Source organism: Hemiscyllium ocellatum, chromosome 31 (genome assembly GCF_020745735.1).
Source record: "Hemiscyllium ocellatum isolate sHemOce1 chromosome 31, sHemOce1.pat.X.cur, whole genome shotgun sequence".
Taxonomy (NCBI): Eukaryota; Metazoa; Chordata; class Chondrichthyes; order Orectolobiformes; family Hemiscylliidae; genus Hemiscyllium; species Hemiscyllium ocellatum.
The window spans coordinates 34,224,508-34,250,400 of NC_083431.1; the positions used below are offsets into that span (position 1 = coordinate 34,224,508).

A 25,893-nucleotide genomic window follows, 5' to 3' on the forward strand; every position below is an offset into this window, starting at 1 on the left:
TTTGCTTTCTGAAAGGACATTAGAGAACCACATCAGCTTTTTTTAATGACAGTCAACAGTAATTTCATGGTTAATATTATGACAACATAACCTTCAAAACTTTCAAAGAGAGACACTGTTGGCAAATCTGGCCAGATTCCATCATTAATTGGGTACAGCACTGAAAGATTACTTGAGAGATCTTAATTTGGTTGCTACTTGTAATAAGGTTTAAATCACTGTTTTCAGTACTTGATTGTCTGTGAGAGGTCTTAATAGGTAGCCAAATTAAAGGTGCGTGTGGTAATTCACCCACAATACTATTACTGGGAATAGCTTTCAAACCAGATATATCCATTAGGATTCAATTCTAGACTCGGGCGACTGTCTGTGTGGAGTTTTCACATATTCTCCGTGTCTGCGTGGGTTTCCTCTGGGTGCTCCGGTTTCCTCCCATAGTGCAAAGATATGCAGGCCAGGTGAATTGGCCATGCTAAAGTGCCCACAGTGCTAGGTGCATTCATAGGGAGTCGGGGAATGGGTCTGGGTGGGTTACTCTTCAGAGGGTCAGTGTAGACTTGTTGGGCTGAAGGGTCTGTTTCCACACTGTAGGGAATCTAATCTAATCGAATTTAAATTCCACCATTCTCGGATCCCCTCCTTAACAGCATATTTATAAACATCCACATGGACTGCAGCCGTTCAAAAGAACACTTCACCACCAGCTTTTAAAAGGCAATTAGGGATGGCCAATAAACACTCGTGTAGGCAAAGATAGTCAGATCCTGTGAATAAATAAAACAAAAGCTGCCATGGTGAGATTTGAATGTCTGTCTCCAGGACCTGAGCATTAAGCAGTAAGCAAAATAAATCAGACAGAAGCAAAAGAACAAACTGCTTCTTGTTGATTCCTTACAGACAATGCTCTAGATTAGACAGACAATCTAGAAGGTGGTCTTAAGTCAGAGGGAAATAACCTACGCATCAGAAAGATCTGGGCAAAGGGAGATGGGATAGGACTTGATCGTATTCAAGGGGTCAGTAAACATCTATTGTGCATTTCCAACAGATTCGTGGAAAGATGAAGCTTAGAAAGGAGTGACAGCAGCACAGAAACAAATTTAATCTTTAAGTTTCAGGTTGCAACCAAGCACAAAGGCAGTACTTTCCTTTATCTCTCAATACACAAAGAGAAATTATCAGGTTTTATTCTAGGTATATGGCACCTAAAACTTCACTCGACTCTATGGACCTCTGCCAAATTAGGTCATGGCGATAAGTCAAAATATCTCTTCTACAACCATAATTAAAATAGTCTCCCACACACAGGGATGCTTAATCGCCCAATTAAAAGGGAGAAATACTAATTTAAGACTGTAAAGACATGGCCTTTCTGTTAGGAAACTTCAGCACCTAATGTAATTAGCACTTTAACACAGAAAAATGTCACTTCAATCCTTTGAGAAAAAGCAAAAGCAGTAAGATAGCTGGTGTAAATCTTGCATTTTCAAATTCAGAAGTGGAGTCCTTCAAATTTATTATCTTGCACAAACCTTAGCTTGAACTGCATAAGATGCCAACAGCACCGAAGCCTCAGGGGAACAGTAAATCTCCTCATCCAAAATCTGCTTCTTAACCTACAGAAGTGAAAACAGTAATTAGTTCCAAATTAAGAATCTATAATTTGACTATCACATGAATGATTTTAATTATATGAGTCAGCTAAATGTATTGGAACAAAATGGTTCATAATTTACACTGGAAGAAAGAAAAACAGTGAGGTGTCACTTAAACCCAATATATAATTCTGTGTAATAACCTCACTCTGCAAAAGTAATTGGAAAACCCATGGCACACATCAACATCCAAATCTGAAACATTATTCTTAATTTGCTTTGATATCATTTTAATCCAGTCAGAAGTACATAAATTAAGCAAGCTTTACTTGTTGCAGATATTAATTTGCAACTTTAATGTGTGACTTTTCAGATTTCTTTGAAGTCATATTGCTTGCTATTTTAGCTGAAAAATTAATTTCTTCTCTGCGGCACTGCATGATTCCCAGAATGCAATCAACAGATGGAGATATAATCTGCTCGCTGCCACCAACAGTAGCACTGCATCCTACCAGCTGTGACTCTGCTTTTATTTTCTTTACCCAAGGCGATACCCATCTCACAATAAAATCCAAGCACAACTTTTATGGCTGAATTAATAGAACACATATTCCATGAAATTATAGAAGTCTTCGATGTGAAGGATTTGGGTATCATCGTGCATAAGTTGTAGCGAGCTAGTATGCAACTGCAGAAGGTCATATGGAATGCAAATGGAATTTTCGCATTCATTACTAAAGGAGTGGATTACAAAAGCAGGGAAACTCCGAACAACCTCGATTAGCCGAACGACATGGCTGGGGAGTATTTTGTTCGGATAACCGATTGTTTGGATAACTGATCTGATCGTAAACAAATGAAGCCATACTGAACATTCAAACTGAACTTTGTCCACTCAGGAGCATGCTGTGTTCATGCCAACTCCTGAGCAATGATTGACATCAGATGTCTTTCACCCCCTCAACATTTTGGATTGGGACAAAAGTGAACTAAAGGTTCATTAACTCATTCATGCAGGTGTGGTTCAACTCGTGAGGATAAAGCAACTCCTGTTTAGTTGCAATAAGTGAATTTCAGTCCCAGCCCCACTCTCCTGGGGAAAGTAACCAGCAGACAGAGAGGAGGGGAGGGGGGGTAAAATAATCCAACATTAGTCTGTGTGGCAATGCAGATTGGAACAGGTACTTAAGATTCTGGAAGAACTGGAAATTCAGGTTGCAGATCAGTTTTTTTTTGCACTGTTGTCATTAATGTACCATTACAAAAGAACTGTTTTCATTCTGGTAGATGTCCTGAGTGAGAGTGTGGGTAAGCGCCCCTTCTCATAGCGTGTTTTTTTTATATAGAGTTCATAACAATTAATGGGACCTTGAGATCTTGTTTGGTTAACCCGAAATTTGGATAATTGATGTTCGGATAACCGAGGTTGTTCTGTCCTGTTGCAATGTCATTTCGGAGACTGCATCTGGAGCACTGCGTACACTTTCTGTCCCCTTACTTGATGCTAGATGTAACTGCACTAGAAGCAGTACTGAAAAGGTTCACTAGATTAATTACAGAGATGAAAGGCTTGTTTCAGGAGGACAGATTAAGAATAGGATCTGTACTTGCCAGGGTTTAGAAGGACAGGAGGAAATCGAATTGAAATATATAGGATGCTAAAGGGGATTGGCAAAATAGACCTGGTGGGGCAATCTAGAATAAGAGGTCATAATATTCGGCTAAGGAGTGGCGGATTCAAAATAGAGATGAATAGGAGTTATTTATCTCAAAGTGTTATGAATTGTTGAAATTCACTGCACCAAATTAAAGTGGCCAACGGGACACCAAATAAATTTCAGGAGGACATCAACAGATTTTTAATCACTGGTGAGGTAAAGGAGAATTGGGAGCAGGCAAAGTGGAGTTGAGGCCATGATGGGATCAGCCATTATTGAATTATATAATGAAGCAGGGTCGAGGGGCTGAATTGACTACTCCTGGTCCTATCTCTTTTGATCTACAGATTGGATTCTTTTGTGGTTCTCTCTCCATCCACAACTATATCTTTGCAGTAAGCACAGGCTAACTTCATGTTTTTTTATTATCCTGGCCCACAAAAATGTATTAATTGTATTCACTACTTCTTTGCCTATTCTGCCAACTTAAATCTACTTGAAGTCTTTTGTTGTCTTCCTCACCATTTGCCAAAACTCTGCTTGTGTCATCTGCATCTTTGAGATGGTATGTTCAAGCAAGAACTTGACCTCAAAGGGATCAAAAGTAGACTCAGTACCAAATGATGTACATCACAAACAATCCTATTTTGAGTCTAAGCAACAGTCATTAACTCTAACTTTATTTCTTGTCAACCCACTAACTTTGTATCTATGTTGGTAGATTTCATCTTCAAATATTTCCTTTATGCAACAAATATCCCATGACAAAACTTCTCAAATCTTTTCTGAAAATCCAATGAGATTATATCACCTATTGCCCATCAAATCAACTATTTCTTTTAAAATGTGCAATTTTATGATACTTAGATAATTAGTATCACAACCCTCCTGCATTTTGTTTCTTTCATATACGTCCCAAAAGCTTTATATTCCAGATCTGAGAGTCATAGAGATGTACAACACGGAAACAGACCCTTCAATCCAACTCATCCATGCTGACCAGATATCCTAACCTCATCTAGTTCCATTTGCCAGCACTTGGCCCATGTCCCTCTAAGCCCTTCCCATGCATATACCCATCCAGATGCCTTTTAAATGTTGTAATTGTACCAGCCTCCACCACATCCTCTGGCAGCTCATTCCATACACACCACCACTTACATGAAAAAGTTACTCCTTAGGTCGCTTTTAAATCATTCCCTTCGCACCTTAAACTTATGCCCTCTAATTCCTGACTCCCTCACCCGAGGGAAAATACCTTGTCTACCTGTCCATGCCCTTCATGATTTATAAATCTCTATAACAGTCACCCCTCAGCCTCGGACATTCCAGGGAAAACAGACACAGCCTATTCAGCCTCTCCCAACAGCTTAAACCCGACAACCCTGGCAACATCCTTGTAAATCTTTTCTGAACCCTTTCAAGTTTCACAACATCCTACTCATAAGAGGGAGCCAGAATTGCACCAATATTCCAAAAGTGGCCCAACCAATGTCCTGTACAGCCTGTGATGCTGCATTAATTGCCTAATACTATTCAAATATTTTTTGCCATTTTACTAAGTTATTATCTATTTTTAAAACTTCTTCTGTCTTTCAAGTTGACAGTTTAGTCTTCTCCTTTACCTACAACTCATTAGTTAAACCCTTCCCCACAAATCTAGTTAACCAGTTTGCAAAGAAATAGGCCCCAACTCTGTTCCACTCAAAGCCACTCCATTAACACAAAGTAAGATAATAAACCTAAGAAATCTGAACACATTCTTCTTACGTCAGACTCACAGCCATCCATTTGCTGTCTTAATCATATTCATTCTGGCAGTAAACCCAAGATTCACTTTGAGGTCCTGCTATTTTATCCACCTTCTTACAAACAGAATTATTTTGCAAAACTGAATTGTTTTAAAATATCGCTTTCAATATGAACAAGGCGGCAAAGTGGCTTAGTGGTTAGCACTGCTGTCTCGCAGGACCAGAGTCTCAGGTACGATCCCAGTCTTGGGCGACTGTCTGTGTGGAGTTTGCACATTCTCTGTGTCTGCACGGGTTTCCTCTGGGTGCTCCGGTTTCCTCTCTCAGTCTAAAAATGTGCAGGTCAGGTGAATTGACCATGCTAAATTGCCCCATAGTGTTAGGTGCATTAGTAGAGGGAAATGGGTCTGGGTGGATTACTCTTCAGAGGGTCATTGTGAACTTGGTGGGCCGAAGGGCCTATTTCCACACTGCAGAGAATCTAATCTAATCTAATTTTCAATTAAATCTTTGTCTTCTCCAAATACTTCTCACTCACTCTACATTGTTTAACCGAATTACTAAGGACATAAAGTTTAATTCTAAAATTACTCATCTATTCCTCCAACTACTGAGTTTTCCAGTACCTTGCTTTGGATAGTCACTGAGGAGAAAGTGAGGACTGCAGATGCTGGAGATCAGAGCTGAAAATGTGTTGCTGGAAAAGCGCAGCAGGTCAGGCAGCATCCGAGGAACAGGAGATTCGACGTTTCGGGCATAAGCTCTTCTTCAGGACCTGAAGAAGGACTTATGCCTGAAACGTCGAATCTCCTGTTCCTTGGATGCTGCCTGACCTGCTGCGCTTTTCCAGCAACACATTTTCAGCTTTGGATAGTCACTTCCTACTATGGAACAGTGCATTTTACCTCCAACTGCACCTCAAGCTTAATACGTTTGAACTCAAATCAGCCCAGCTAATAACTCTTATATGTGACTTCTCTTCAGACTTTGTTTCAGAAAGTCCTCAATCATGAAAAGTTTTGTAAAACATAGAATGCCACACTCCCTGCAATTTAAACAAAATTGCAGTTTCTCATCAACTCAACTTCAATGTCAATATCCTGCAGTATCTCAGCTGCCTTCCCACTCTACTGGTCTCTCACAGTTTGATTGTTCTTCAATAGTTTGATAGTCTATTTAAATTTTACCAAAGAAGCACAGTCACATGCACATTCATGATCTTGATTTGTCCTTCCCTGACTGAGTGGAAAAACTGAATACATTTCACGAGTATATATACTGAACCTCTTGTTCCCAAGGACCTAAAAACATGCTTGATTCCAAAATCGGATGTAAAATCCAAACAGAATTTAGAAAAGTTTCAGTTCTCAGAAACACTATCAATGGATTTAGCCTCCAAATCATTGATAAGAACTGAGCATTATGATTGCAGGTAACCAAATCATTTCTGGTAAACTTCTTTGCAAAACAAACTTCCAAGAGAAAAGCATTCATGTGATTTTGCACACACTGACCTGCAGAAAGAAAAGGTGCTGCGTGATTTCCTGGACGAGTTCTTCTTCTACTTTTTCAGGGTAAAACTTGGCCAAGAAGTGAAATGTGATTGGGTCCTCCTTGGGAACCTCTTGATCCAACACCTGTGTACAAAAATCCATCAATAAATAAATGCCCCTTATTTACTTAAAGCTGGACTCAAAATCCACCTCCAAACCTCCACTCAAAAAAGGGTCCGCTACAGATTTTCTCAAGGGCTACTGTATGGCATTCATGGAGCATTTTTTCATTCTCTCTTATTTATTAGGTGATACAGTCATATATTAACAACATCTCCTGTATTCGTGTTGACATATTGGGTATTGGATTCATATAGAAGCAAAATTAGAATAATTCATCAATATCTTCAAAAATTATCAGCACTCAATGAAATTTAAAGCCATAACACACAAGGAAAGCATTCATTTCAACAATGTCTAAGTTGGTAAAAAATCACAACCATTGGTTAACAAGAAACAATTTTTACAGCATCCACAGTTCTTTTGGTTTTTATAAGTTAAGAACAGTTAAGGAAAATGACTGACACACTTTTACAAACAAAACCACCACCAATTTCCACAGAATGGTATGATCACAACTAATGTATTTCCACATATACTTAAACCTAGAACATTTTAGCCTGGTAATTATTATACATTTTACTGCCACTCAAAATTCAATTTAACAATTGAGTATTCATTACAAGAGTACATGCAACATTTTGCCCCATATAGTAGAGCCTAAACCTATGCAGCTTTAAGCTAGGGTTCCTACCTTCATTTGCGAGGAATTAATTACATTAGTAATTTCAAATTTTCCTGGCTCCCAGTTAGCTACATATTTCTTAGTTGACAGTTTTAAAATTGTTATTTCTCATTTGTAGCCTCCCTCTCCTCCACAGACTCCACCGATTTCTCCCCCTCCAAAAATTTAGCAGTTTACACCAATATTCCCTTTTAAAGTGTTCCAGCACCCTAAAAACTGCAGCTGTTTAAGAAGATATCTCACCACCACTTTCTCCATGGCAATTAGAGATAGGCAAGAAATTCTGGCCCAAACAGTGATACCAAAAATCTGTGAACAAATTTAAAAATTTAAATTGTTGATAGTGAAGTGGTGACAGTGGAATATGTACCGGAGCAGGTTCTTCCCTTGGGTCTGGAACTGATATTGAATTTGGCAGCATTTCCATTTCAAACAAAGAAACCTTTTGTTTTGGACAAGTAGTTATTGTAACTAAAGTATTTATTTAACCAGTTTTTAAAGGCAACTTAAAAGTATAACCAGGCAGAAGAGCAGCTTGCAAGTAGGTCTGTCAAGAGATGATTGCCCTGAAACATTAACACTAGCTTCCTCTTCTCATAGATGTTTCTTTTTCTGATGAGTACTTGTAACTACTTTTCTTACAGATACACAAGACTCCCAACCGGGTTTTATTATTTACGTTAATAATTTGCAATGCTTTTACCAACTGCACCTAACTAAAGTCATTAAGGACACTAATAGGCAGGCACACAGCTTATTGGCATAATGTTACAACATAAGTTATTATGCAGATTGCAATGAAAAAAACAGAGGAATGCATTCAAGTCCAACAAACTTACTACTTATTTATTAACCACCCCTCTGTTACATTTTCTGGCATTGTCCAAAGTTGTCAACTATTCTGAGGTTTATAAAATATTAAGCTACTATTTTATTCTCTTCATTAAACATTTTAGGATTGAATGATGGCTTTCAGTATATTCTATTTAAATGGTAATTTGGTAGTCAGAACTGGAGCATTGCTGAAAAAACACTTTTTCAAATCCTTCTGTCTTGCACTCATCAGAATGTATCACAACTATACAAATTCAAGGGAAACTAATATTTCAATTGCATGAGAAAACAGTGCTCATCAATAGACAAGTAAGCTCTGTTTAGCAGAGGTGTTGTCAAGGAGAATACAAAAAAAAGCTAATGACAGTTAACTGACAGGAGTTAATAAAGTTTAAATCAGGCAGATTAACTCTAATTGGATAGGTCACTGCCCTAAGAAATTAAACTGTGAATGGCTATCACCTATTTTGTTGAGGCACAGTGCATGTATGAGTTTCTGTCTGAAAGATCAGGACCCCATGTATTAGTAAACGTAGTTTCCAGTACATGCAAGTAAGTCAGAGTGCTTGCCCATTGGACAATCCTAAACAGATTGTCAGTGTAATTCCTCACACTTTCAGGAATACCTAGCTAATGTTGTCAAACTACAGAATCACATCTAACGTGAGTGACTGCACTATTCGTTTTGCAAGTATGAGCTGATTAAACATAGTTTGTACTTTGCTTGATGTAACTGAAGAATCATGCTGTTTGATACAATCCGCCAGTTTTTGCGAAGTGCAGCCTACATCACACCTGCTCTCATTTCATATACCACATTACTCATTTATATGACGGATAGAATTTCTTTTTGGCTTGATGGCAGCATCCTTATTAGTGGCCAGTATACCTCAGATTACCTTGGAAGATGCTATCTCAAAAGGTTAAGCAACAGGTGAAACTAGCCATCTCATGCTGTTAATATGCAGTAGCAATACAAGTAATGATCTCTAGTAACAGGAAGCTGTTATCAAGTAAAAAGACATGAGTGTTGGTTTTCCTCTTGAATTTGTATTCTTGCAAAATATCTGAAGGGAAAAGCTTCTACAAAGTGTCTTTTTTGAACAGTATCCGATTCATCTGCACAAAATCACTATTCACACTGAACTCAACACATTGTCAAACAAGAAAATAATTTTTTTTCTTAAAATCAACATTAAACATTTTTTAAAACTCTATGGATTTCATTGAAACATCATTCACTAACAACTTGAAACAGTTTCAAATTTGGTAAATAGCTTTGTGATTTATGTAAATAATACTTCTTAAAAGCGCTTTTAAATACCCTTTTCTCCATTTTTAGCCATGCGTATGTATCTTTTACAATATATCGCAGGCCGAAGAACCAGGTTTCACGCAATCCAATTGTTCGACACACCAAATCAAATAAATCCTTTCCTTTCCATTTCACCTAAAAAACATAAAATAAAACATTCATTTCTTAGTCTGAACAACTAGTTTTGGATGTCACTGAAATTGCTCAGTAGTAGAGAGTACTGACCACTGTGGATCAGGACTTTAACTGGGAAGGTTCCTTATTCAATCCTTGTTGAGAATTAACATTGTTGATTTCACACAAACATGAAAATGTCTCAAATAGCCTCAGTGCCCCTAAGTGCAAAAGATCATGTGAGAGCAGGAGAAGCTAACCATACCACCCAATAACTGAACAGATGCCCCATTCATTACAAATCGAGATATTCACTTTAGAGCAAACAACAGTGATTAACAGCAATCAATTTCTCTCCCAGAAAGAATAATTTTGATAAGTTTGATAAAGATAAAATCAGTTGTGACCACACTGCTTGAAGGCCCTAATCATTAACAAAGCTGTCAGCAGTTTTACAACATGAATCACATTGTTCCCAGAAATGACCGGGATAATGTAGCTTGGGAGATGGTAATAACTAACAATTTAGTACCTTGTTAAATCTTTGTTAGACACACTCATTTACTATTGCAAAAGGTTTTTTTTAAAAATATGACAGCTCTGGTGAAATTCAAAACTGGAGACTGCAGTTCAGATCATGATACCGGGCTTCTGTTGACACAGATATGCAAAAACGCTGGTTCAAACTGATGCATCACAATACTGTAAACAGTCAGGAAGTTGCAACACAGCATTGCTTGAAGGAAAACTCAAAAATAACTAGGAGGAAAAGAACATAGATTGAGAAAATCATATTAATACTTTATATTTGAAGGATATTCAATAATTCAGCTATAAAGAGGGTTGCCTTTCTTGGAGCACACAAGGCTGTGGGGAACGCATACTGAAATCTAGAAAATTACGAAGGATATAAATAAGTTGGATTGGAAAAAGGTTTCCCCCTTGATCGCAGATATCAACAACCAGATGAATAGATCTAAGGGGTAAGGGGGTTTTTGGAGAATTTAAGAAAAATGTTTTCTCCTGGGTATGGTGGGTATCTGAAACTCACTGCCTGAAAGGGTGGTACAGGCAGGAACCATTACCACATTTAAGAAGTATTTAGTTAAACATTGTTGCATAAAAGACAGTGGGTCAACTGGTGAGAAACTGGACAAAACTAGATTGATGCATGATGAGTGGTACAGATACAACAGACTCTAGAATCATTGCCCTGTACTGCAACTACTGTTTAAACAGAACCATTACAGTCCAGAGACTGTCCAAAACACTGAAAAGATTCAAATGAATTTTATTGTGTGAAGTTGTTCCTTCATGTCCACCACAGAAAATGTCAAAATGGAAACTGTTCATTCCTACTACTAGGTAAGGAGCACCTGCAAGATCTGTATTTAATTTTATGCTTACATTATATTTCTACATCCATCTTTATAACAAAATCTGCCTTAATAAACTTGTCATCTTGTAAAAAGGGCCTGCATTGAAAGGAGGCCTTTTGCCTAGATCCACAATTTCAGCCTGTTCCTTCCCCACCCAAAGTTTTTTTTTCCCTATCGTGATTCTATTTTTTCCCTCTTTACACCTATATTTGTGATACTTCTGAAGCTGTGCACCAGTCCACAATTTCCAGTTTCCTGGCCCTGGCTACCTTCTCTTTATCATACATGTGCAATCCGTCTACATCTACACCCAACGTCAGGATGATACGAGGCTCCATGTTACTTCCTTGGAAGAAGAATTGAATAGTCCCTACCCTCATTGCTCTCTTTTCCTTGATTGAATTTGTTCTGACTTGAAACAAATTTTTCCTTTAACTTTCTCCAAGACCAAGATGTGATTATGTGTACCCACATGTCCGTCAGCTATATCTGTCTTTGTGTGGGGTGTGTGGGATGTTTCTTGTTCCAATCTTACTTGCACACTCCAACAACAACTCTCTCTCTGGTGCAATGATGAAGTCATTGTTGCTACTTCCTATCTTGCCTCGAATTGGAAGTCAATAATATTTCTCCAGCACTTCCTTCACTCTTGCCCTCATCCTTTCCCCTCTTTCCCTGAAAAGGATCCCCTTGTCCTCATTTCCCACTTCACCAGTCTCTACATTCAGAAGATCATCCTTTGCCATTTCCATCACCTCCAGCAGGATGCCTCAACCAAACACATCTTCGCCTCCCCGACAGCATTACACAGTCCCTACATGATATCCTGGTCAACTCACAACATCTGTTTAGCTCCGGTTCACTTCGATAGGATCTTCACATACCTGTACAAAAACTGACGATTAGATTTGCCCGTGTAGCACTTCAAAGAATTTAGACAAACCACGGACACCACAAAACTTGACAGAAATTCAAGTTTCTTTCTTTCTACAAGACAAAAACAAACTTTCTCTCCTACCTCACAGCTAAATTCCATCTCTGCATCCATGGTGATAACCTTAACTTTGAAAGTTTTGGGTTGTTTCTTCTTTAAGCCCATGATCGACATTTTGCTTCCAATTCCTTTCAATGTTTTCCACGACTAAATCTGGTAATTGAAAGCACAGCATTAATGTCACAATTATAATACATAACTGAACAAATCATACAAACATAAAAAGTGTAATGCACTGTGCCTTTCTCGAACCTTGGTTAGAGATAAAAATAATTGCAGATGCTGGAATCCAACGTAGATCAAGCAGGAGGCTAGAAGAACACAGCAAGCCAAGCAGCATCAGATGTTGAAGAAGTCAACATTTCAGGTGTAACCCTTCTTCAAAACCCCAAAGTAACTCTGAAGAAGGGTTACACCCAAAATGTTGACTTCTTCAACATCTGATGCTGCTTGGCTTGCTGTGTTCTTCCAGCCTTGTGCTTGTCTTTCTTGAACCCTGACATTTCTGACAAGATGATCTTTCTTCCTAATGCACATTTCCATAGTGGTCTCCTTTCACAAGACTTTTCCTAACCAAATGGAGGTACACGAGTATCCACCTTTTTGTTTCAATTCACATTTCCCCAGTATCTCTCCATCAAATCTTGCAAGGTTAAAGGACCCTACAACAGGAAATCTACACCTATAGACTCTCCATTTACTTGATCTGGAGTAGATGTTTTCTTCTCATAGAGAAATGCCCAGTTATTCGGGAGCTGAGGTACTGGTAGGAATTATTGAGACTTGGAGACCAGTAAATGTGAACAGTGACAACTACATACACAAAATGACCAAACGGGAGGGCATTGCAAGAGTGAACATGCAGCATGTCAACTATTATTGCTGTATTGTGTTGTCTGTTTCCAATAAGAGATCTGCAGTAACAATAAGTAACAGTTTTACAACACACTCTACACTCCATTATAACTGAACTTCCTAGTTTCAAGCTACAACAGACGAGCAATTAGAAAATAAAGTTTCTTTTCAAATTAGGCAGATAGTATTTGGTGAAGTGCAGTGAGGGAAGTCTTAGGTTGAGCACAGATCCATTAAGCCAAATGGGTTGTTCTGCTGCTGTTAATTAGAACACATCACTGGGCTGACTAAGTTTAAGGAGAAGCTCAAGAAGAGTTAGTAATTCACTGAATGACTTAACAAGTAGATTCTTGTTGTTATTTCTGCAAAATCACTGTTTCTGATAATCTTCTGCTGAAGAGATTGAATAAACCCTGCAGAAAATTCAGATAATTTGACAAATGTATACTTAGAGTTTAAAATTTAGAGTTGATAAGCTCAGTAAACTAGATTGGGCAATAAAGAAAAATAGACCATGCTTAAAAATACTGCGGTGACACTGATCAATCTTAAAACCAGGGCATTGAGTTTACCTTAGATATGTTAGTCAGACTAATGTGTTCAGAATAAAAAAAATTCAATGATAAGAAAAGAACTTACATTTATAGGACACTTACATCATCCTGCATCTGGAAGCAGTTCAAAGCTAATTAGCGCTTTCAGGCATAGTCAAAATTGTAATATAAGATTGCAGTCAATCTACACACTAAATATTTTTCCATGTCTCACACTAGAAGTTGTTAAAAGTTTTAACATCACATCAAAAAGACAGTACCTGTAACAGCATATGACTCCCACAGTATAGCAAAAGCAGATGCAATGATGAGGAGCTTAGGTTCAGGAGTGGAACTTGAATCTTGAGTCTTTTAATGCCAAGAGGAAACAGATATCATGAAGCAAAGGTTAACATCCTACAAGAAGAAATACAAAAATAATAAAATAAAAATGTAAGGGGAAGTCTTGATGTAGGAAAGTAGCAGGCTGTTGCATCAGTGGTTGGTGATTGCTTTTAATGTTCATCTGGTGTAGAAAGACTACTGACTAATGTATATCTATTCTGCATATTTCAATTCAGATCTTTCTGGAAGTTAGGAATGCTTGTAATAATTGAAAAATGATTTTTTTTAAATTGATGGGTTACTATTTTAAAGCAAAGAATACAAGAAGTGCATCAGACCCACAGAGATTTACAATCCATCTGAGTAGACTGCATGAGATGGGTCAAAAAGAAAGGATGCATTTTATTAGTTATAATATTAGTTCCACTTAAACAAATTACAAATCATGTCAGCTTTATGAACATTAAAACAAAAATCTTGTTGCTAGCCTTAAATCTTGAGGCAGTTTTGAAATCTAACATTCCAAGAGTTCAACTTGACAGTTCTTGGATGAACAAATCAAGAATTAAAAGAAGATTCATGACAGACATCTCTTCCACAATCTCCTGAAAAATATTAAGCAACAGCCATCTGAATCATGCTAAAGGCTTAACATTACTCAATGCCCTGAATCCCAGAAAGCAACCTAAATGTCAGCTCAGTTCAATGTGCTGTGGATTCAAAGCCATTAGTGCAACATAATTGGATATAAGGAAGCAGGATTATTAGAAATGTCTTTTGGCTGAGGTCCCAAACATTTGCGTAGTGAATATAAAATTTAGAGTACAAGAACTTTTCCTGATGCCCAAGACAACATTTATCCCTGAATCTCCATAAAAAAACTATTTTTCCTTACATTTTCTGTCTGCTGGATAATGCTGAATATGAATTAGCTGCTTTATTTGCCTCTATAATGGGTTCTGCACAAAAAAGTTATCTATTAAACATGAACTTCAATTGGATATCCTAGTGAGTTATATAAGTGGTACAAAAAAGTTCTTTAATCTGTCTTGATGAGAAGCAATGGCATATTTGTTACCATGTGAACTATCAATGCAATGTGAATGCCAGAAAAATATTATTTTCCTAAATGGACTAACAAAATTTTTGTACAACAATAATTAGCATGTGCATCTCCAGAGTTTCATCAATTAACTCATCAGTAGAAAGCATTACTTATAAAATGTTTCAATGCATACATCACTGCAAGTTTAGTTTGGCATATAGAAAGGATGTTTGAGGCAGGCAACAAGGAGGTTCATTGTATACAATTCCAATTTTTTCAGGGTACTGGTACAAAATGTTCAACAGGAAGAGGAGTGCAATGCTTGACTGTGCATGGTGTTGACCTGTTCAAATCAACAGCATGAAATGAAACTAGACGAGCCATATAAATACAGTGGCTACCACGGCAGGTCAGAGGCCAAGTAAGTTACTTGAAAAGATTCGAGGGAAAAGATATACACGCATTTGGACAGACAGAGTTTGATTAGGAGTAGTCAGCATGGCTTTGTGCGAGGGAGATCATGCCTCACAAATTTGTTAGAGTTCTTTGATGAAGTGACGAGGAAGGTTAATGAGGACAGGGTGGTAGACATAGACTAGGTGAATTCAGAAAGTCTTTGGATAAGTTCATAGAATCCCTACAGTGTGGAAACAGGCCACTCGGCCCAACAAGTCCACACCAACCCTCCGAAGAGTAACCCACCCAGACCCATTTACCTATCCTATTACCCTACATTTACCCCTGACTAATACATTTCTACATCCCTGAACACTATGGGGAATTTAGCTTGGCCAATTCACCTAACCTGGACATTTTTGGATTGTGAAAGGAAACCGGAGCACCTGGAGGAAACCCACACAGGCACAGGAAGAATGTGCAAGCCCACATAGACAGTCGTTCGAGGCAGGAATCCAACCTGGGTCCCTGCTGCAGTGAGGTAGCAGTGCTAACCACTGAGTCACCGTGCCAGGTTCCATATGGTAAGCTGCTCTGAAAAGTTAAATCACATGGAATCCAGGGGGAGCTGGCAAATTGGATACACAATTGGCTTGATGGTAGGAAACAGAAGTTAATAGTGGAAGGATGCTTGTCAGACTGGAGGCCTATGAATAGTGATGCACCTCAGGGGTCAGTGCTGGGTCCATTGCTGTTTGTTACCTATATCAATGATTTGGATGAGAACGTACAAGGCATGATTAGTAAGTTTGCAGATGACACTCAAATACATGGTATCACGGACAGTGAGGAAGGTTATCAGAAACTGCAGCAGGACCTTGATCAGCTGGGGAAGTGGGTCAAGAAATGGCAAATAGAGGTTAATTTAGTGAAGTGTGAGGTCTTGCATTTTGGGAAGTCAAATCAAGGTCGGAGTTTCATAGTGAATGGTAGGGCCTCAAGGAGTGTAGTGGAACACAGGGATCTTGAAGTTCTGGTGCACGGTACTCTGAAAGTGGAGTCATAGGCAGACAGAGCAGTGAAGATGACTTTTAGCACAGTGGCCTTCATCAGACAGGACATTGAGTATAGAAGTTGGAAAGTTATGTTGCAGTTGTACAGAATGGTGGTGAGGCGCACTTGGAGTACTGTGTTCAGTCTGGTCACATTGCTATAGAAGGATGTTACTGGAAAGAGTGCAGAAGGAATTTACAAGAATGTTGCCTGGACTCAACGGTCTGAGTTATAGGAACAGTTGGACAAGCTAAGACTGTTTTCTTTCGGGCTTGAGGCTGAGCAGGGATCTTATACAGTGTATTAGATAATGAGATGCATGAATAGGATGAATACACTCAGTCTTTTTCCCAGGGTTGGGGAATCAAGAACTATTGTGTGCAGTTCTGGTCTCCAAATTTGAGGAAAAACATTCTGGCTATTGAGGGAGTGCAGCGTAGGTTCATGAGGTCAATTCCTGGAATGGCAGGACTACCTTACACTGAAAGACTGGAGCGACTGGGCTTGAGTTTAGAAGACTGAGAGGGGATCAGAGTGAGACATATAAGATTATGAAAGGATTGACACACTGGAGGCAGGAAACATGTTTCCGCTGATGGGTGAGTGCCGAACCATAGGACACAGCTTAAAAATACGGGGTAGACCATTTAGGACAGAGATGAGGAGAAACTTCTTCACCCAGAGGTGGCTGTGTGGAATGCTCTGCCCCAGAGGGCAGTGGAGGCCCAGTCTTTGGATTCATCGAAGAAAGAATTGGATAGATCTCTCAAGGATAGTGGAATCGAGGGTTATGGAGATAAGGCAGGAACAGGATAGTGATTAAGGATGATCAGCCATGATCATATTGAATAGTGGTGCAGGCTCGAAGGGCAGAATGGCCTAATCCTCCACCTATTGTCTATTGTCTACAGAGTATCAGTTTAAGGTTAGAGGGGAAAGAATAAAAGGGACTGAGAAGGGCAACTTTTTTACAAGGATGGTACACATACGGATTGAGCTGCCAGCAGAAGTGGTCAAAGCAAGTACATTACCAACATTTAAAAAGGCATTTGGACAAATACATGGATAGGAAAGATTTAGAAGTATATGGACCAAGTGCAGGGAAATGGGGTTAGCATGGATAGACATTTTGATCGTCATGCCCCATTTTGGGCTGAAGGGATGGGCTCCTTGCTATAGAACTCTATGACTCTCGGAATATTGCAGTGAGTAGCTCATCTCACTCCATCTCAGCCCAAAACTTGTCCTCATGACACAAATCAGGAAAGTGATGGAAGATTCGCCACTTGCCTGAATGAGTGCAATTTCAACCACACTCAAGAAGCTTAATGCGCACAACATCCACAAACATTCAGCCACTTCATCACCAACGCTCAGGCACAACACTGTCTAAAAGATGCATACAGAAATTCACCCAAAATCCTTAGACAGCACCTTCCAAACCCATGACCACTTCCATCTGGAAGGGCAGCGGGTTTATTGGAAAAACACCACCTGCAAGTTCTTTTTTAATTCACTCACCATCCTGACTTGGAAATATATCATTCTTCATGTTCATGGGATCAAATTGTGGGATTCCCTTCCTAACGGCATTATGGGTATACCTATAGGACATGGACTGCAACAATTCAACAAGGCACCTTGTCACAGTCTTCTCAAGGGCAAATAAGGACAGGCAATAAATGCTGGCTCTACCTGTGATACCCATGTCCCACAAGTGGGGGAAAAAGGGGGCAGCAAGTGGTTACTCAACATTAAGGTCATGATTCTGACATGAGTTATTAATCCTCTAAATAAATGGCAGTTCCTTGACCAAATGGAAACTCTTAGTGACGAACAGCTTGGTTAGTGCAAGCTTTTAATCTCATCACCTTAATTTTGAGGCCCACATAAAATGGGTTGTAGGGAGCATAAGGCAGATGATGTACTTGTAACAAAGGTCAATTGATTTTTCAAGTTTAATGGCATTCTGATATCAGTTGAGTTAATCAGAAGGCTACAATAAGCAAAAGGATGGGGATTACAGAGTCAGTATTTTTTCAGTTATGAGAGATCATAATTTTTTGGGACAATAAACAGAAGTGGGGTTTGGAGCGCTTTAATAATTTTTAGAAAAGAGAAGATTTGCAACTTGAAAATCAAGTATTCCATGAAGAAGTTAATCATAATCCCCACAGTGCTGAAACATACCATTTGGCCCCAGTCCACACTGACCCTCTGAAGAGTAACCCACCCAGATCCATTTCCTTAACCTATTACTCTACATTTACTCCTAACATACCTACACATCCCTGAACACTATGGGCAATTCAGCATGGCCAATTCACTTAACCTTCACATCTTTGAGTTGTAGGGGGAAACCAAAGCACCCAGAGGAAACCCACGCTGACATGGGAAGAATGTGCAAACTCCACACAGACAGTCGCCTAAGGGTGGAATCAAACACGGTTTTCTGGCGCTCTAAGGTAGCAGTGCTAACCACTGAGCCAAAGAATCAAGAATCTTTCAATTTAAAGAAATTCTACCTGGTAACAGCTTATTGGTTGAGTTGAAGAGCGTTAAAAAAGCTGTAAGTGTCAAGAGCAGCAGAGAGTGAAACATCAAGAGCCTGCAGACAGCATTCCTCTCTCCAAAAAAGATAGAAAATGTCAAAGATGAAAAGGAATAATTTTGCAAGATGAGATCTAAGTTCAGCTGATCAATCATGGAATCCCAGGGATACTGTCACCATACCAACAACTGCAGCTCACCACCGCAAAAATCAAAAGGACTGAAAAAGGACTTTACAGCTTTGTGGTTAGACTTTTGAACTTTGAAATTTGTTTACCCCGCAAGATTCTTTCCCACCCATGGACTACATCATAAACCATTTGCCTTTTGTCTGTCTTAAGCATGGCTATGTGTGTTCTGAAGAAAAGTCATTATGGATTTGAAATGTAATGATGTTTCTCTCCTCCTAGATGCTAGCAGACTTGCTGAGTTTTTCCAACATTTTCAGTTTTTGTTTGGGAATTAGAAGGTGTATATTTTTTCTTACTATTCATACTAAATTCAAGTGAGATACGATGAAAATAGTTTTTTTTAATGCCACTGACGGAGCCTAGAGTAGTTTACTTTCATCTCGAGTGACAGTCATTCAGACAAATTGTGTTTTGGTGGTCTCGTCTACTACTCAGCGGCTCTGACATCCATCATTATGAAATACTTCAAGAGGTTGGAATGACACACATCAATCCAACTTCCCAGATTGCCTTGATCGGCTCTAATTCATCTATTGTCACAACAGGTTCACAGCACATCCTATCCCCTCGGCCCTACACTCTTCCCTGGAACATCTGGATAACAAGGACATCTATGTCTGACTCCTGTTTATTGACCTCAGCTTCGCTTTCAACATTATAATTCCATCAAATCTCATCTCCTAACTCCAAGACCTGGGACTCTGTTCCCCTCTCTGCAACTGTATCCTCAATTTCCCGACTCGCAGGCTGCAATCAGTAAGGAACTCCTCCACAGTAAACCACAAAACTGGTGATCCACAAGCATATTCAGCGCTTTTCCATACTCCTTGTACATTTAGGTCTGTGTGGCCAAATTCAGCTCTGACGAAATTTCTGATGACACCAACCAAGCTGTTCGTCACTAAGAGTTTCCATTTGGTCAAGGAACTGCCATTTATTTAGAGGATTACAACAAGGAGACAGACTACAGGAAGTATATAGATAGCTTAGCAGCATGGTATAAAGACAACAATCTCTTCCTCAATGTCAGCAAAACAAGGGAGCTGGTCATCAACTTCAGTAGGAGAGTGGAGGATATGCCCCTGTCTATATCAATGGTGCTGAGGTAGAGGTGGTTGAGTGCTTCAAGCTCCTAGGAGTAAATATCACCAACTATCTAACTTTGTCCATCCATGTTGACATTAGTCAAGAAGCACGTCAATGTCTCTGTATCCTCAGAAGGCTAAGGAAATTCAGCATGCCCTCAATGACTTTTTATAGATGCACCATAGGAATTATCCTATCTGGATGCATCACAGCTTGGTGTAGCAACTGCTCTGCCCAAGACAGCAAGAAATTACAGTTTTGTGAATAAAGCTCAGTCCATCAAGGAAAGCAGCCTTCCTTCCAATGGCTCCATTCATACTTCCTGCTGCCTCGGGAAACCAGTTATACTCTTTTCATACTATACATCAGGCAGAAGATACAAAAGTTTGAAAACATGTACCAACAGATTTGTGAACAGCTTCTTCCATGCTGTTATCAGACCTAAGAATGGATCTCTCATATATTACAGTCGTTCTTTCTCTGCACCTTCTCTGTAACTGTCATACTGATTTCTGCATTCTGTTCTATTACCGTGATGTAATATATGATTAATTTGGTTAGCATTCTATACATTACGTTTCACTGTTTCTCAGTGCATGTGACAATAATAAATCATTGGGATTTTTATATGTTTTGTAATGATTATGGTACAGTGGGGTATAATTATTGGAACACTATTCCCAATCAAGTCATAACACTATATTCAAGGATTGTAAGAATATGCATCTTACTGTGAAAAACAACAGTATGAATGAGTTTCTCCATCTATGAATGTAATAGTATTTATTAGTTAGAAGCTAATGTATGACTTCAGTTGAGTGCTTTCCCTATTTTATCAATAAAGAGAACTCACATGATCTGAATACTGAATGAGTGGCTGGGGAGAAACAAGTCTAACAGATGCTGCGAATTGATCTTATAAAAGTACATAAATTAATGGAGCAGAAAAGTTAAATTTAAATATTATTTCAAATAAGTTGGATAAGTTAGATGAGGGACACTAGTTCAAGGGGACTAAGTAAAACATGTAGAATTTGTATCAGGAAAAAAATGCATTCACAAATTGTCAAGATAAGGAACGGACTTACATATAGCGTAACAAAGGCAAAGATCCTGAAATTAGCAAAGAACTGATCATCACAACTAATTAGGCTTGGACATACCAGATAGAAAATAATGTGAATAAAGGTATAATGGCAGAATATTTCTAAAATGGTGAGAGGTTGGGAAGTACGTATCTGGGTATCAGTATTCCCTCTAATTTTCTTACTGTCTGCACAGGTCTCCGAGCTCCTCACACAGCAAGGATGTCTAGAACGGGAAGTCAATGCTGCAATCAGTACGTATAGCCACACAGTTTAGCAAGAAATTGCTGGGTATCCTTGTTCAGGAGTTACTAAATGCTACCGTGCTGGTTGAGCAAGCCATTAGGAAGGCAAATGTAGCTTCATCACAAGGAACTTGATTACTACAATAAACATGTCTTGCTGGAGTTGTATAAAGCTTACAAAGACCTCATCTGGATTACTTTGTGTAGTTTTGGTTCCCTTATCCAAAGAGGAATATACTTCCCAGATTAATCCTTAGATTGACAGAATTTTCCAATGAGTGACTAAGGAGACTATTTCTGCATTCCCTTGCATTTAAAAGAATAAGAGGTGTGTGATCTTACTGAAATGCACAGAATTTCTATAAGTACGGACAGGGTGCACATAGATAAGATGCTTCTCTTGAATGGCGAGTCTAAAACCACAGATTATAACCTGAAGACAACAAATTGGCCATTTAAGATCAAGAAGAGTAAAAATTTAACATAGAGGATAGTGAATCTTACCAATTCTCTGCCCGAGTGCTGTGGAAGCTTAATTATTAAACACACATGACAGAAATCAATAGGTTTCTGGATTCTAATGACATTAATGGATATGAAGATAATCCTGAGGTAATGATCAACCATGATCTAATTGAATGATGAAGCAGGCTTTCGATGGACTGAATAGCATACTCCTGATCCTCTGTTCCTAACTGGCAGATAGGTTTTGAGAATTTTTGGATGGATAAATTCACAAACTATATCGTACTTTTAAAATAATTAAACTTACTTAGGCACTTCACAGGAGTATTATACTGTGAAGAAAAATGACACTAAACCTCACATGGCAATACTCAAGATGATGTCAAAACATGGTCAAAGAGGAGTATGTTAAGGAATAGAGAGATGGGAGAAAATGTTGAAGACATTTTGCGTAGGAGAGCGGGAGGATATAGGACTTCTAATTTTAAGAGCATTGGTAGCTGATCACACATGAACATCAGAACAGTTAAAATCAGGATTGCTCAAGAGACTAGAATTAAGAAGGGGTAATTATCTCAAAAGTTTGTGCAAGTGAAAGAAATTAGAGACAGGGAGAGGCAAAATTATTGGGGCTGTGGAATTTAAAATCAAGGATAAGTTTTATCATCAAGGCATTAGGTCAATCTATATCATTGAGCAAAGTGGTCATTGGTGACCAGGACTTGGTGCAAATAAGGAGATGGCCAGCAGAGTTTTGGATTACCTATTGGAAGGGAAGAACATTGAGGTTGGGTAACAGTGCATTAGATTAGATAAAATCAAATCTCAAGCACCAAAGACATGGTATGGGATTTACAGATGTGCTGAGGCAGAATAAAAGTAGAAATAGGCAGGCTTAATGATCTTGCAGATATGCGATCAGAAGCGTGCCTCAGAAATAAATATGATATCAAGATTGAGAATTAACAGATCAATCATGATCTTATTGAATGGGGTAGACCTGATGGACCAAGTGGCGTACTTCTGCTCCTAAAATTATGGTGGCTCAGTCTGTTAGAGGCAAAAAAAAACGGCAGATGCTGGAATCCAAAAATTGCAGGTTAGGTGAATTGGGCATGCTAAATTGCCCATAGTGTCTAGGAATGTGGAGGTTAGGTCCATTAGTTAGGAGTAAATGTAGAGTAATGGAGTAGGGGAATGGATTTGGGTGGGATACTCTTCAGTGGGTCGGTGTGGACTTGTTGGGCCAAAGGGCCTGCTTCCACACTGCAGGGATTCTATGCATCCAAAGTAGACAGGTAGGAGGCTGGAAGAACACAGCAAGCCAGACAGCATCAGGAGGTGGAGAAGTCGACATTTCAGATGTAAATCCTGAGAAGGGTACGCCCGAAACATCGACTTTTCCACCTCCTAATGCTGCCAGGCTTGCTGTATTCTTGCAAACTCCTGCCTGGCTGAGTCTGTTAGCCAATCTCCTTAATGGCACCCCTATGGCAGTAATGAAATGCTTGATACTTTTTGTTAAGAACTTGGGAATTTTTTTCTGACAATGACCTTTCAAACATATGTAGATGCGCCTGTTACTTTAGACTTGAAAGTAAAAAAGGAAAAATCTATTTCAATGTGTACATCATTTATTGTGTGTGTGTGTATTTGGTGAAAACTTTGCTCCCCAATAAGTTTAAGACAAGTTCAAAGACAGTTCGAGATGGCTAAAATAATTAAGATTATTTCCCAATTCGCATCATTGACCATTCTGGTTATTATATATCTTGAATGGAGAGATATCCACAAATATCAACGTCAGAAATTACAGATGATGATTCAGATTTCACAAACCGGCACAAACTAAACTAGGATCAAATAATTCTGAAGGCCTAAACAGTAGAGTTACCCTGTAACTGAAAATGTTGCCGCAATATCCCCCAATAAATGATTATCTCCTTTGAATAAGTTCATTTTTCTTTGATCTGGCTCCATCCAGGATTCTGTCAATACTCACCCACAAAGAGCAAGCCCCGGCCTGGAGTTACAGCCACTGCCGTCTGAAGCTGATGGTCAGCCCGGACTATCTAATAGCGGCCTCACGGTAACCGCGCGGCCGTAATCGGGACACCGACATGGCCCAGCCACCGGCACTGACCAACGGCGCCGACTTGGTGCCACCAGTGACAACCAGGATCCGCTTACTCCGGCCTGACCTGCGCCGCGGCGCCACAGAGCGGAGCGGCCAACAGCGGCGGAGCGCACCCTCGCGGCGGGAGGTCAGAACAGCAGCCCAGGCAACACGACACACTCGCTTCTGAAAACAAAAGAACTGCGGATGCTGGAAATCCCAAACAGAAAGTGCTGGGGTTAGCCAGCAGGTCGAGCAGCATCAGCAGATAGAAATTCATTTGACTCCGCTTTCTCTCCACATACTGCCAGACTTGTTGAGTTTTTCTAGCATGTGGTTTTCGTTACATCACCCCTTCTCCCAGCAATGTCGCTCTCTCCTCATTCCTCCCTTCTCTCAACAATGCTGCTCTCTCCCATTGCACCGACAACTCCCTTCCTTCCTTCTCCCAGCGACGCTGCTCTCTCCTCATTCCTCCAACAATTCCCTTCCTTCCTTCTCCAAGCAATGCTGCTCTCTCCTCGTTGCTCCAACAACTCCCGTCCTGTCTTCTCCCAATGATGCTACTCTCTCCTCTTTCCTCCGACAACTCCCTTCCTTTTCCCAGCATTGATGCTCTCTCCCCATTGTTCCGACATCTCCCTTCTTTCCTTCTCCCAGCAATGCTGCTCCATGCTCATTGCTACAACTCCCTTCCTTTTCCGAGCCATGCAGCTCTCCCCTCATTGCTCCAAAAACGCCCTTCCTTCTTTCTCCCAGCAATGCTGCTCTCTCCTCATTGCTCCAACAACTCCATTCCTTCTTTCTTCCAACAATGCTGCTCCCTCATTGCTCCAACAACTCCCTTCCTTCCTTCTCCCAGAAATGTTCCTCTCTCCTCTACTCCAACAACTCCCTTCCTTCCTTCTCCCAGAAATGTTCCTCTCTCCTCTGCTCCAACAACTCCCTTCCTTCCGTCAGCAATGCTGCTCTCTACACATTCCTCTGACAACTCTCTTCCTTCCTTCTCCCAGCAAAGCTCTCTCCTCATTCATCCGACAACTTCCCTCCTGCCTTCTCCCATTGATGCTGCTCTCTCCTCATTCATCCGACAACTCCCTTTTCCCAGCGATGCTGCTCTCTCATTCCTCTGACAGCCACCTTCATTCTCCCAGCAATGGTCTCTCTCCTCATTCCTCCAACAATTCCCTTCCTTCTCCCAGCCATGCTGCTCTCTCCTCATTCCTCTCCGACAAATCCATTCCTTCCTACTGCCAGCAATGCTGCTGTACCATCATACCTCCGACAACTCCCTTCCTTCTCCCAGCCATGCTGCTCTCTCTTCATTGCTCCAATTCCCTTACTTCCTTCCCCCAGCAATACAGTTCCATTCCTTCCTTCCTTTTCACAACAGTGCAGCTCTCCTAATTCTTCTAGTAACACAACTTTCCTCCTTTTGTTATTATGCACTTCTGGGATGTTGCCGTCATTTTACACACCACTGACGTGATTAATATCTTCTCACTGAATATGTATACCAGGCAGTGTTAACCTTATCTGTGATAGTCACATTTTTTTTGTGAAAGTCCAGTTAGGATGAGATGTCCCCAGCACTTTAAACTGATAAAATAATTTTGAATGGAATGGCGATGTTCGAATCTAACAAAGACAAGAGCGAATTTACTAACAGCAAACACTCAGAAACAGCAAAATGAGTCACTGGAGTCTGAATATGTCAACTAGCTTCCCAGCTTGGCAAACATAGTCACAACCATGACAACCAGCAGCCGAGCTACAAAATCTATATGCAAACCTTGAAAAATGTTTTCTTCCCGTATATGCTGCCAGAACTGCTGAGTTTTTTTTCCAGCATTGCAAGTCTGTTTTATTGCAACAATAAGAATGATGAGATAATCTGGTTTTCTCACGTTGATTGGTCTGTAGGGGGGATGGATGCAATGGATATTGGTCAGCACACTGGGGTAACTCTGTGTTGTGGTTCTGTTCGCCG

At 39.7% G+C, this 25,893-nt stretch overlaps 1 protein-coding gene across 1 annotated transcript in view; it reads right to left on the bottom strand.

Annotated features, from left to right (window-relative positions):
* nf2b (NF2, moesin-ezrin-radixin like (MERLIN) tumor suppressor b) overlaps positions 1 to 24,006 on the bottom strand; it is a 78,093-nt gene extending 54,087 nt beyond the window's left edge. The window contains exons 1-6 of the mRNA XM_060848404.1: positions 23,790 to 24,006; positions 13,608 to 13,743; positions 11,963 to 12,091; positions 9,461 to 9,586; positions 6,519 to 6,641; positions 1,533 to 1,616 (exon numbers count right to left, since the gene is read on the bottom strand). Coding sequence (XP_060704387.1) covers positions 1,533 to 1,616; positions 6,519 to 6,641; positions 9,461 to 9,586; positions 11,963 to 12,052 — 423 coding nt within the window. The 5' untranslated portion in view covers positions 12,053 to 12,091; positions 13,608 to 13,743; positions 23,790 to 24,006. The remainder of the gene's footprint in view (positions 1 to 1,532; positions 1,617 to 6,518; positions 6,642 to 9,460; positions 9,587 to 11,962; positions 12,092 to 13,607; positions 13,744 to 23,789) is intronic.
* Positions 24,007 to 25,893: the final 1,887 nt, after the last annotated feature.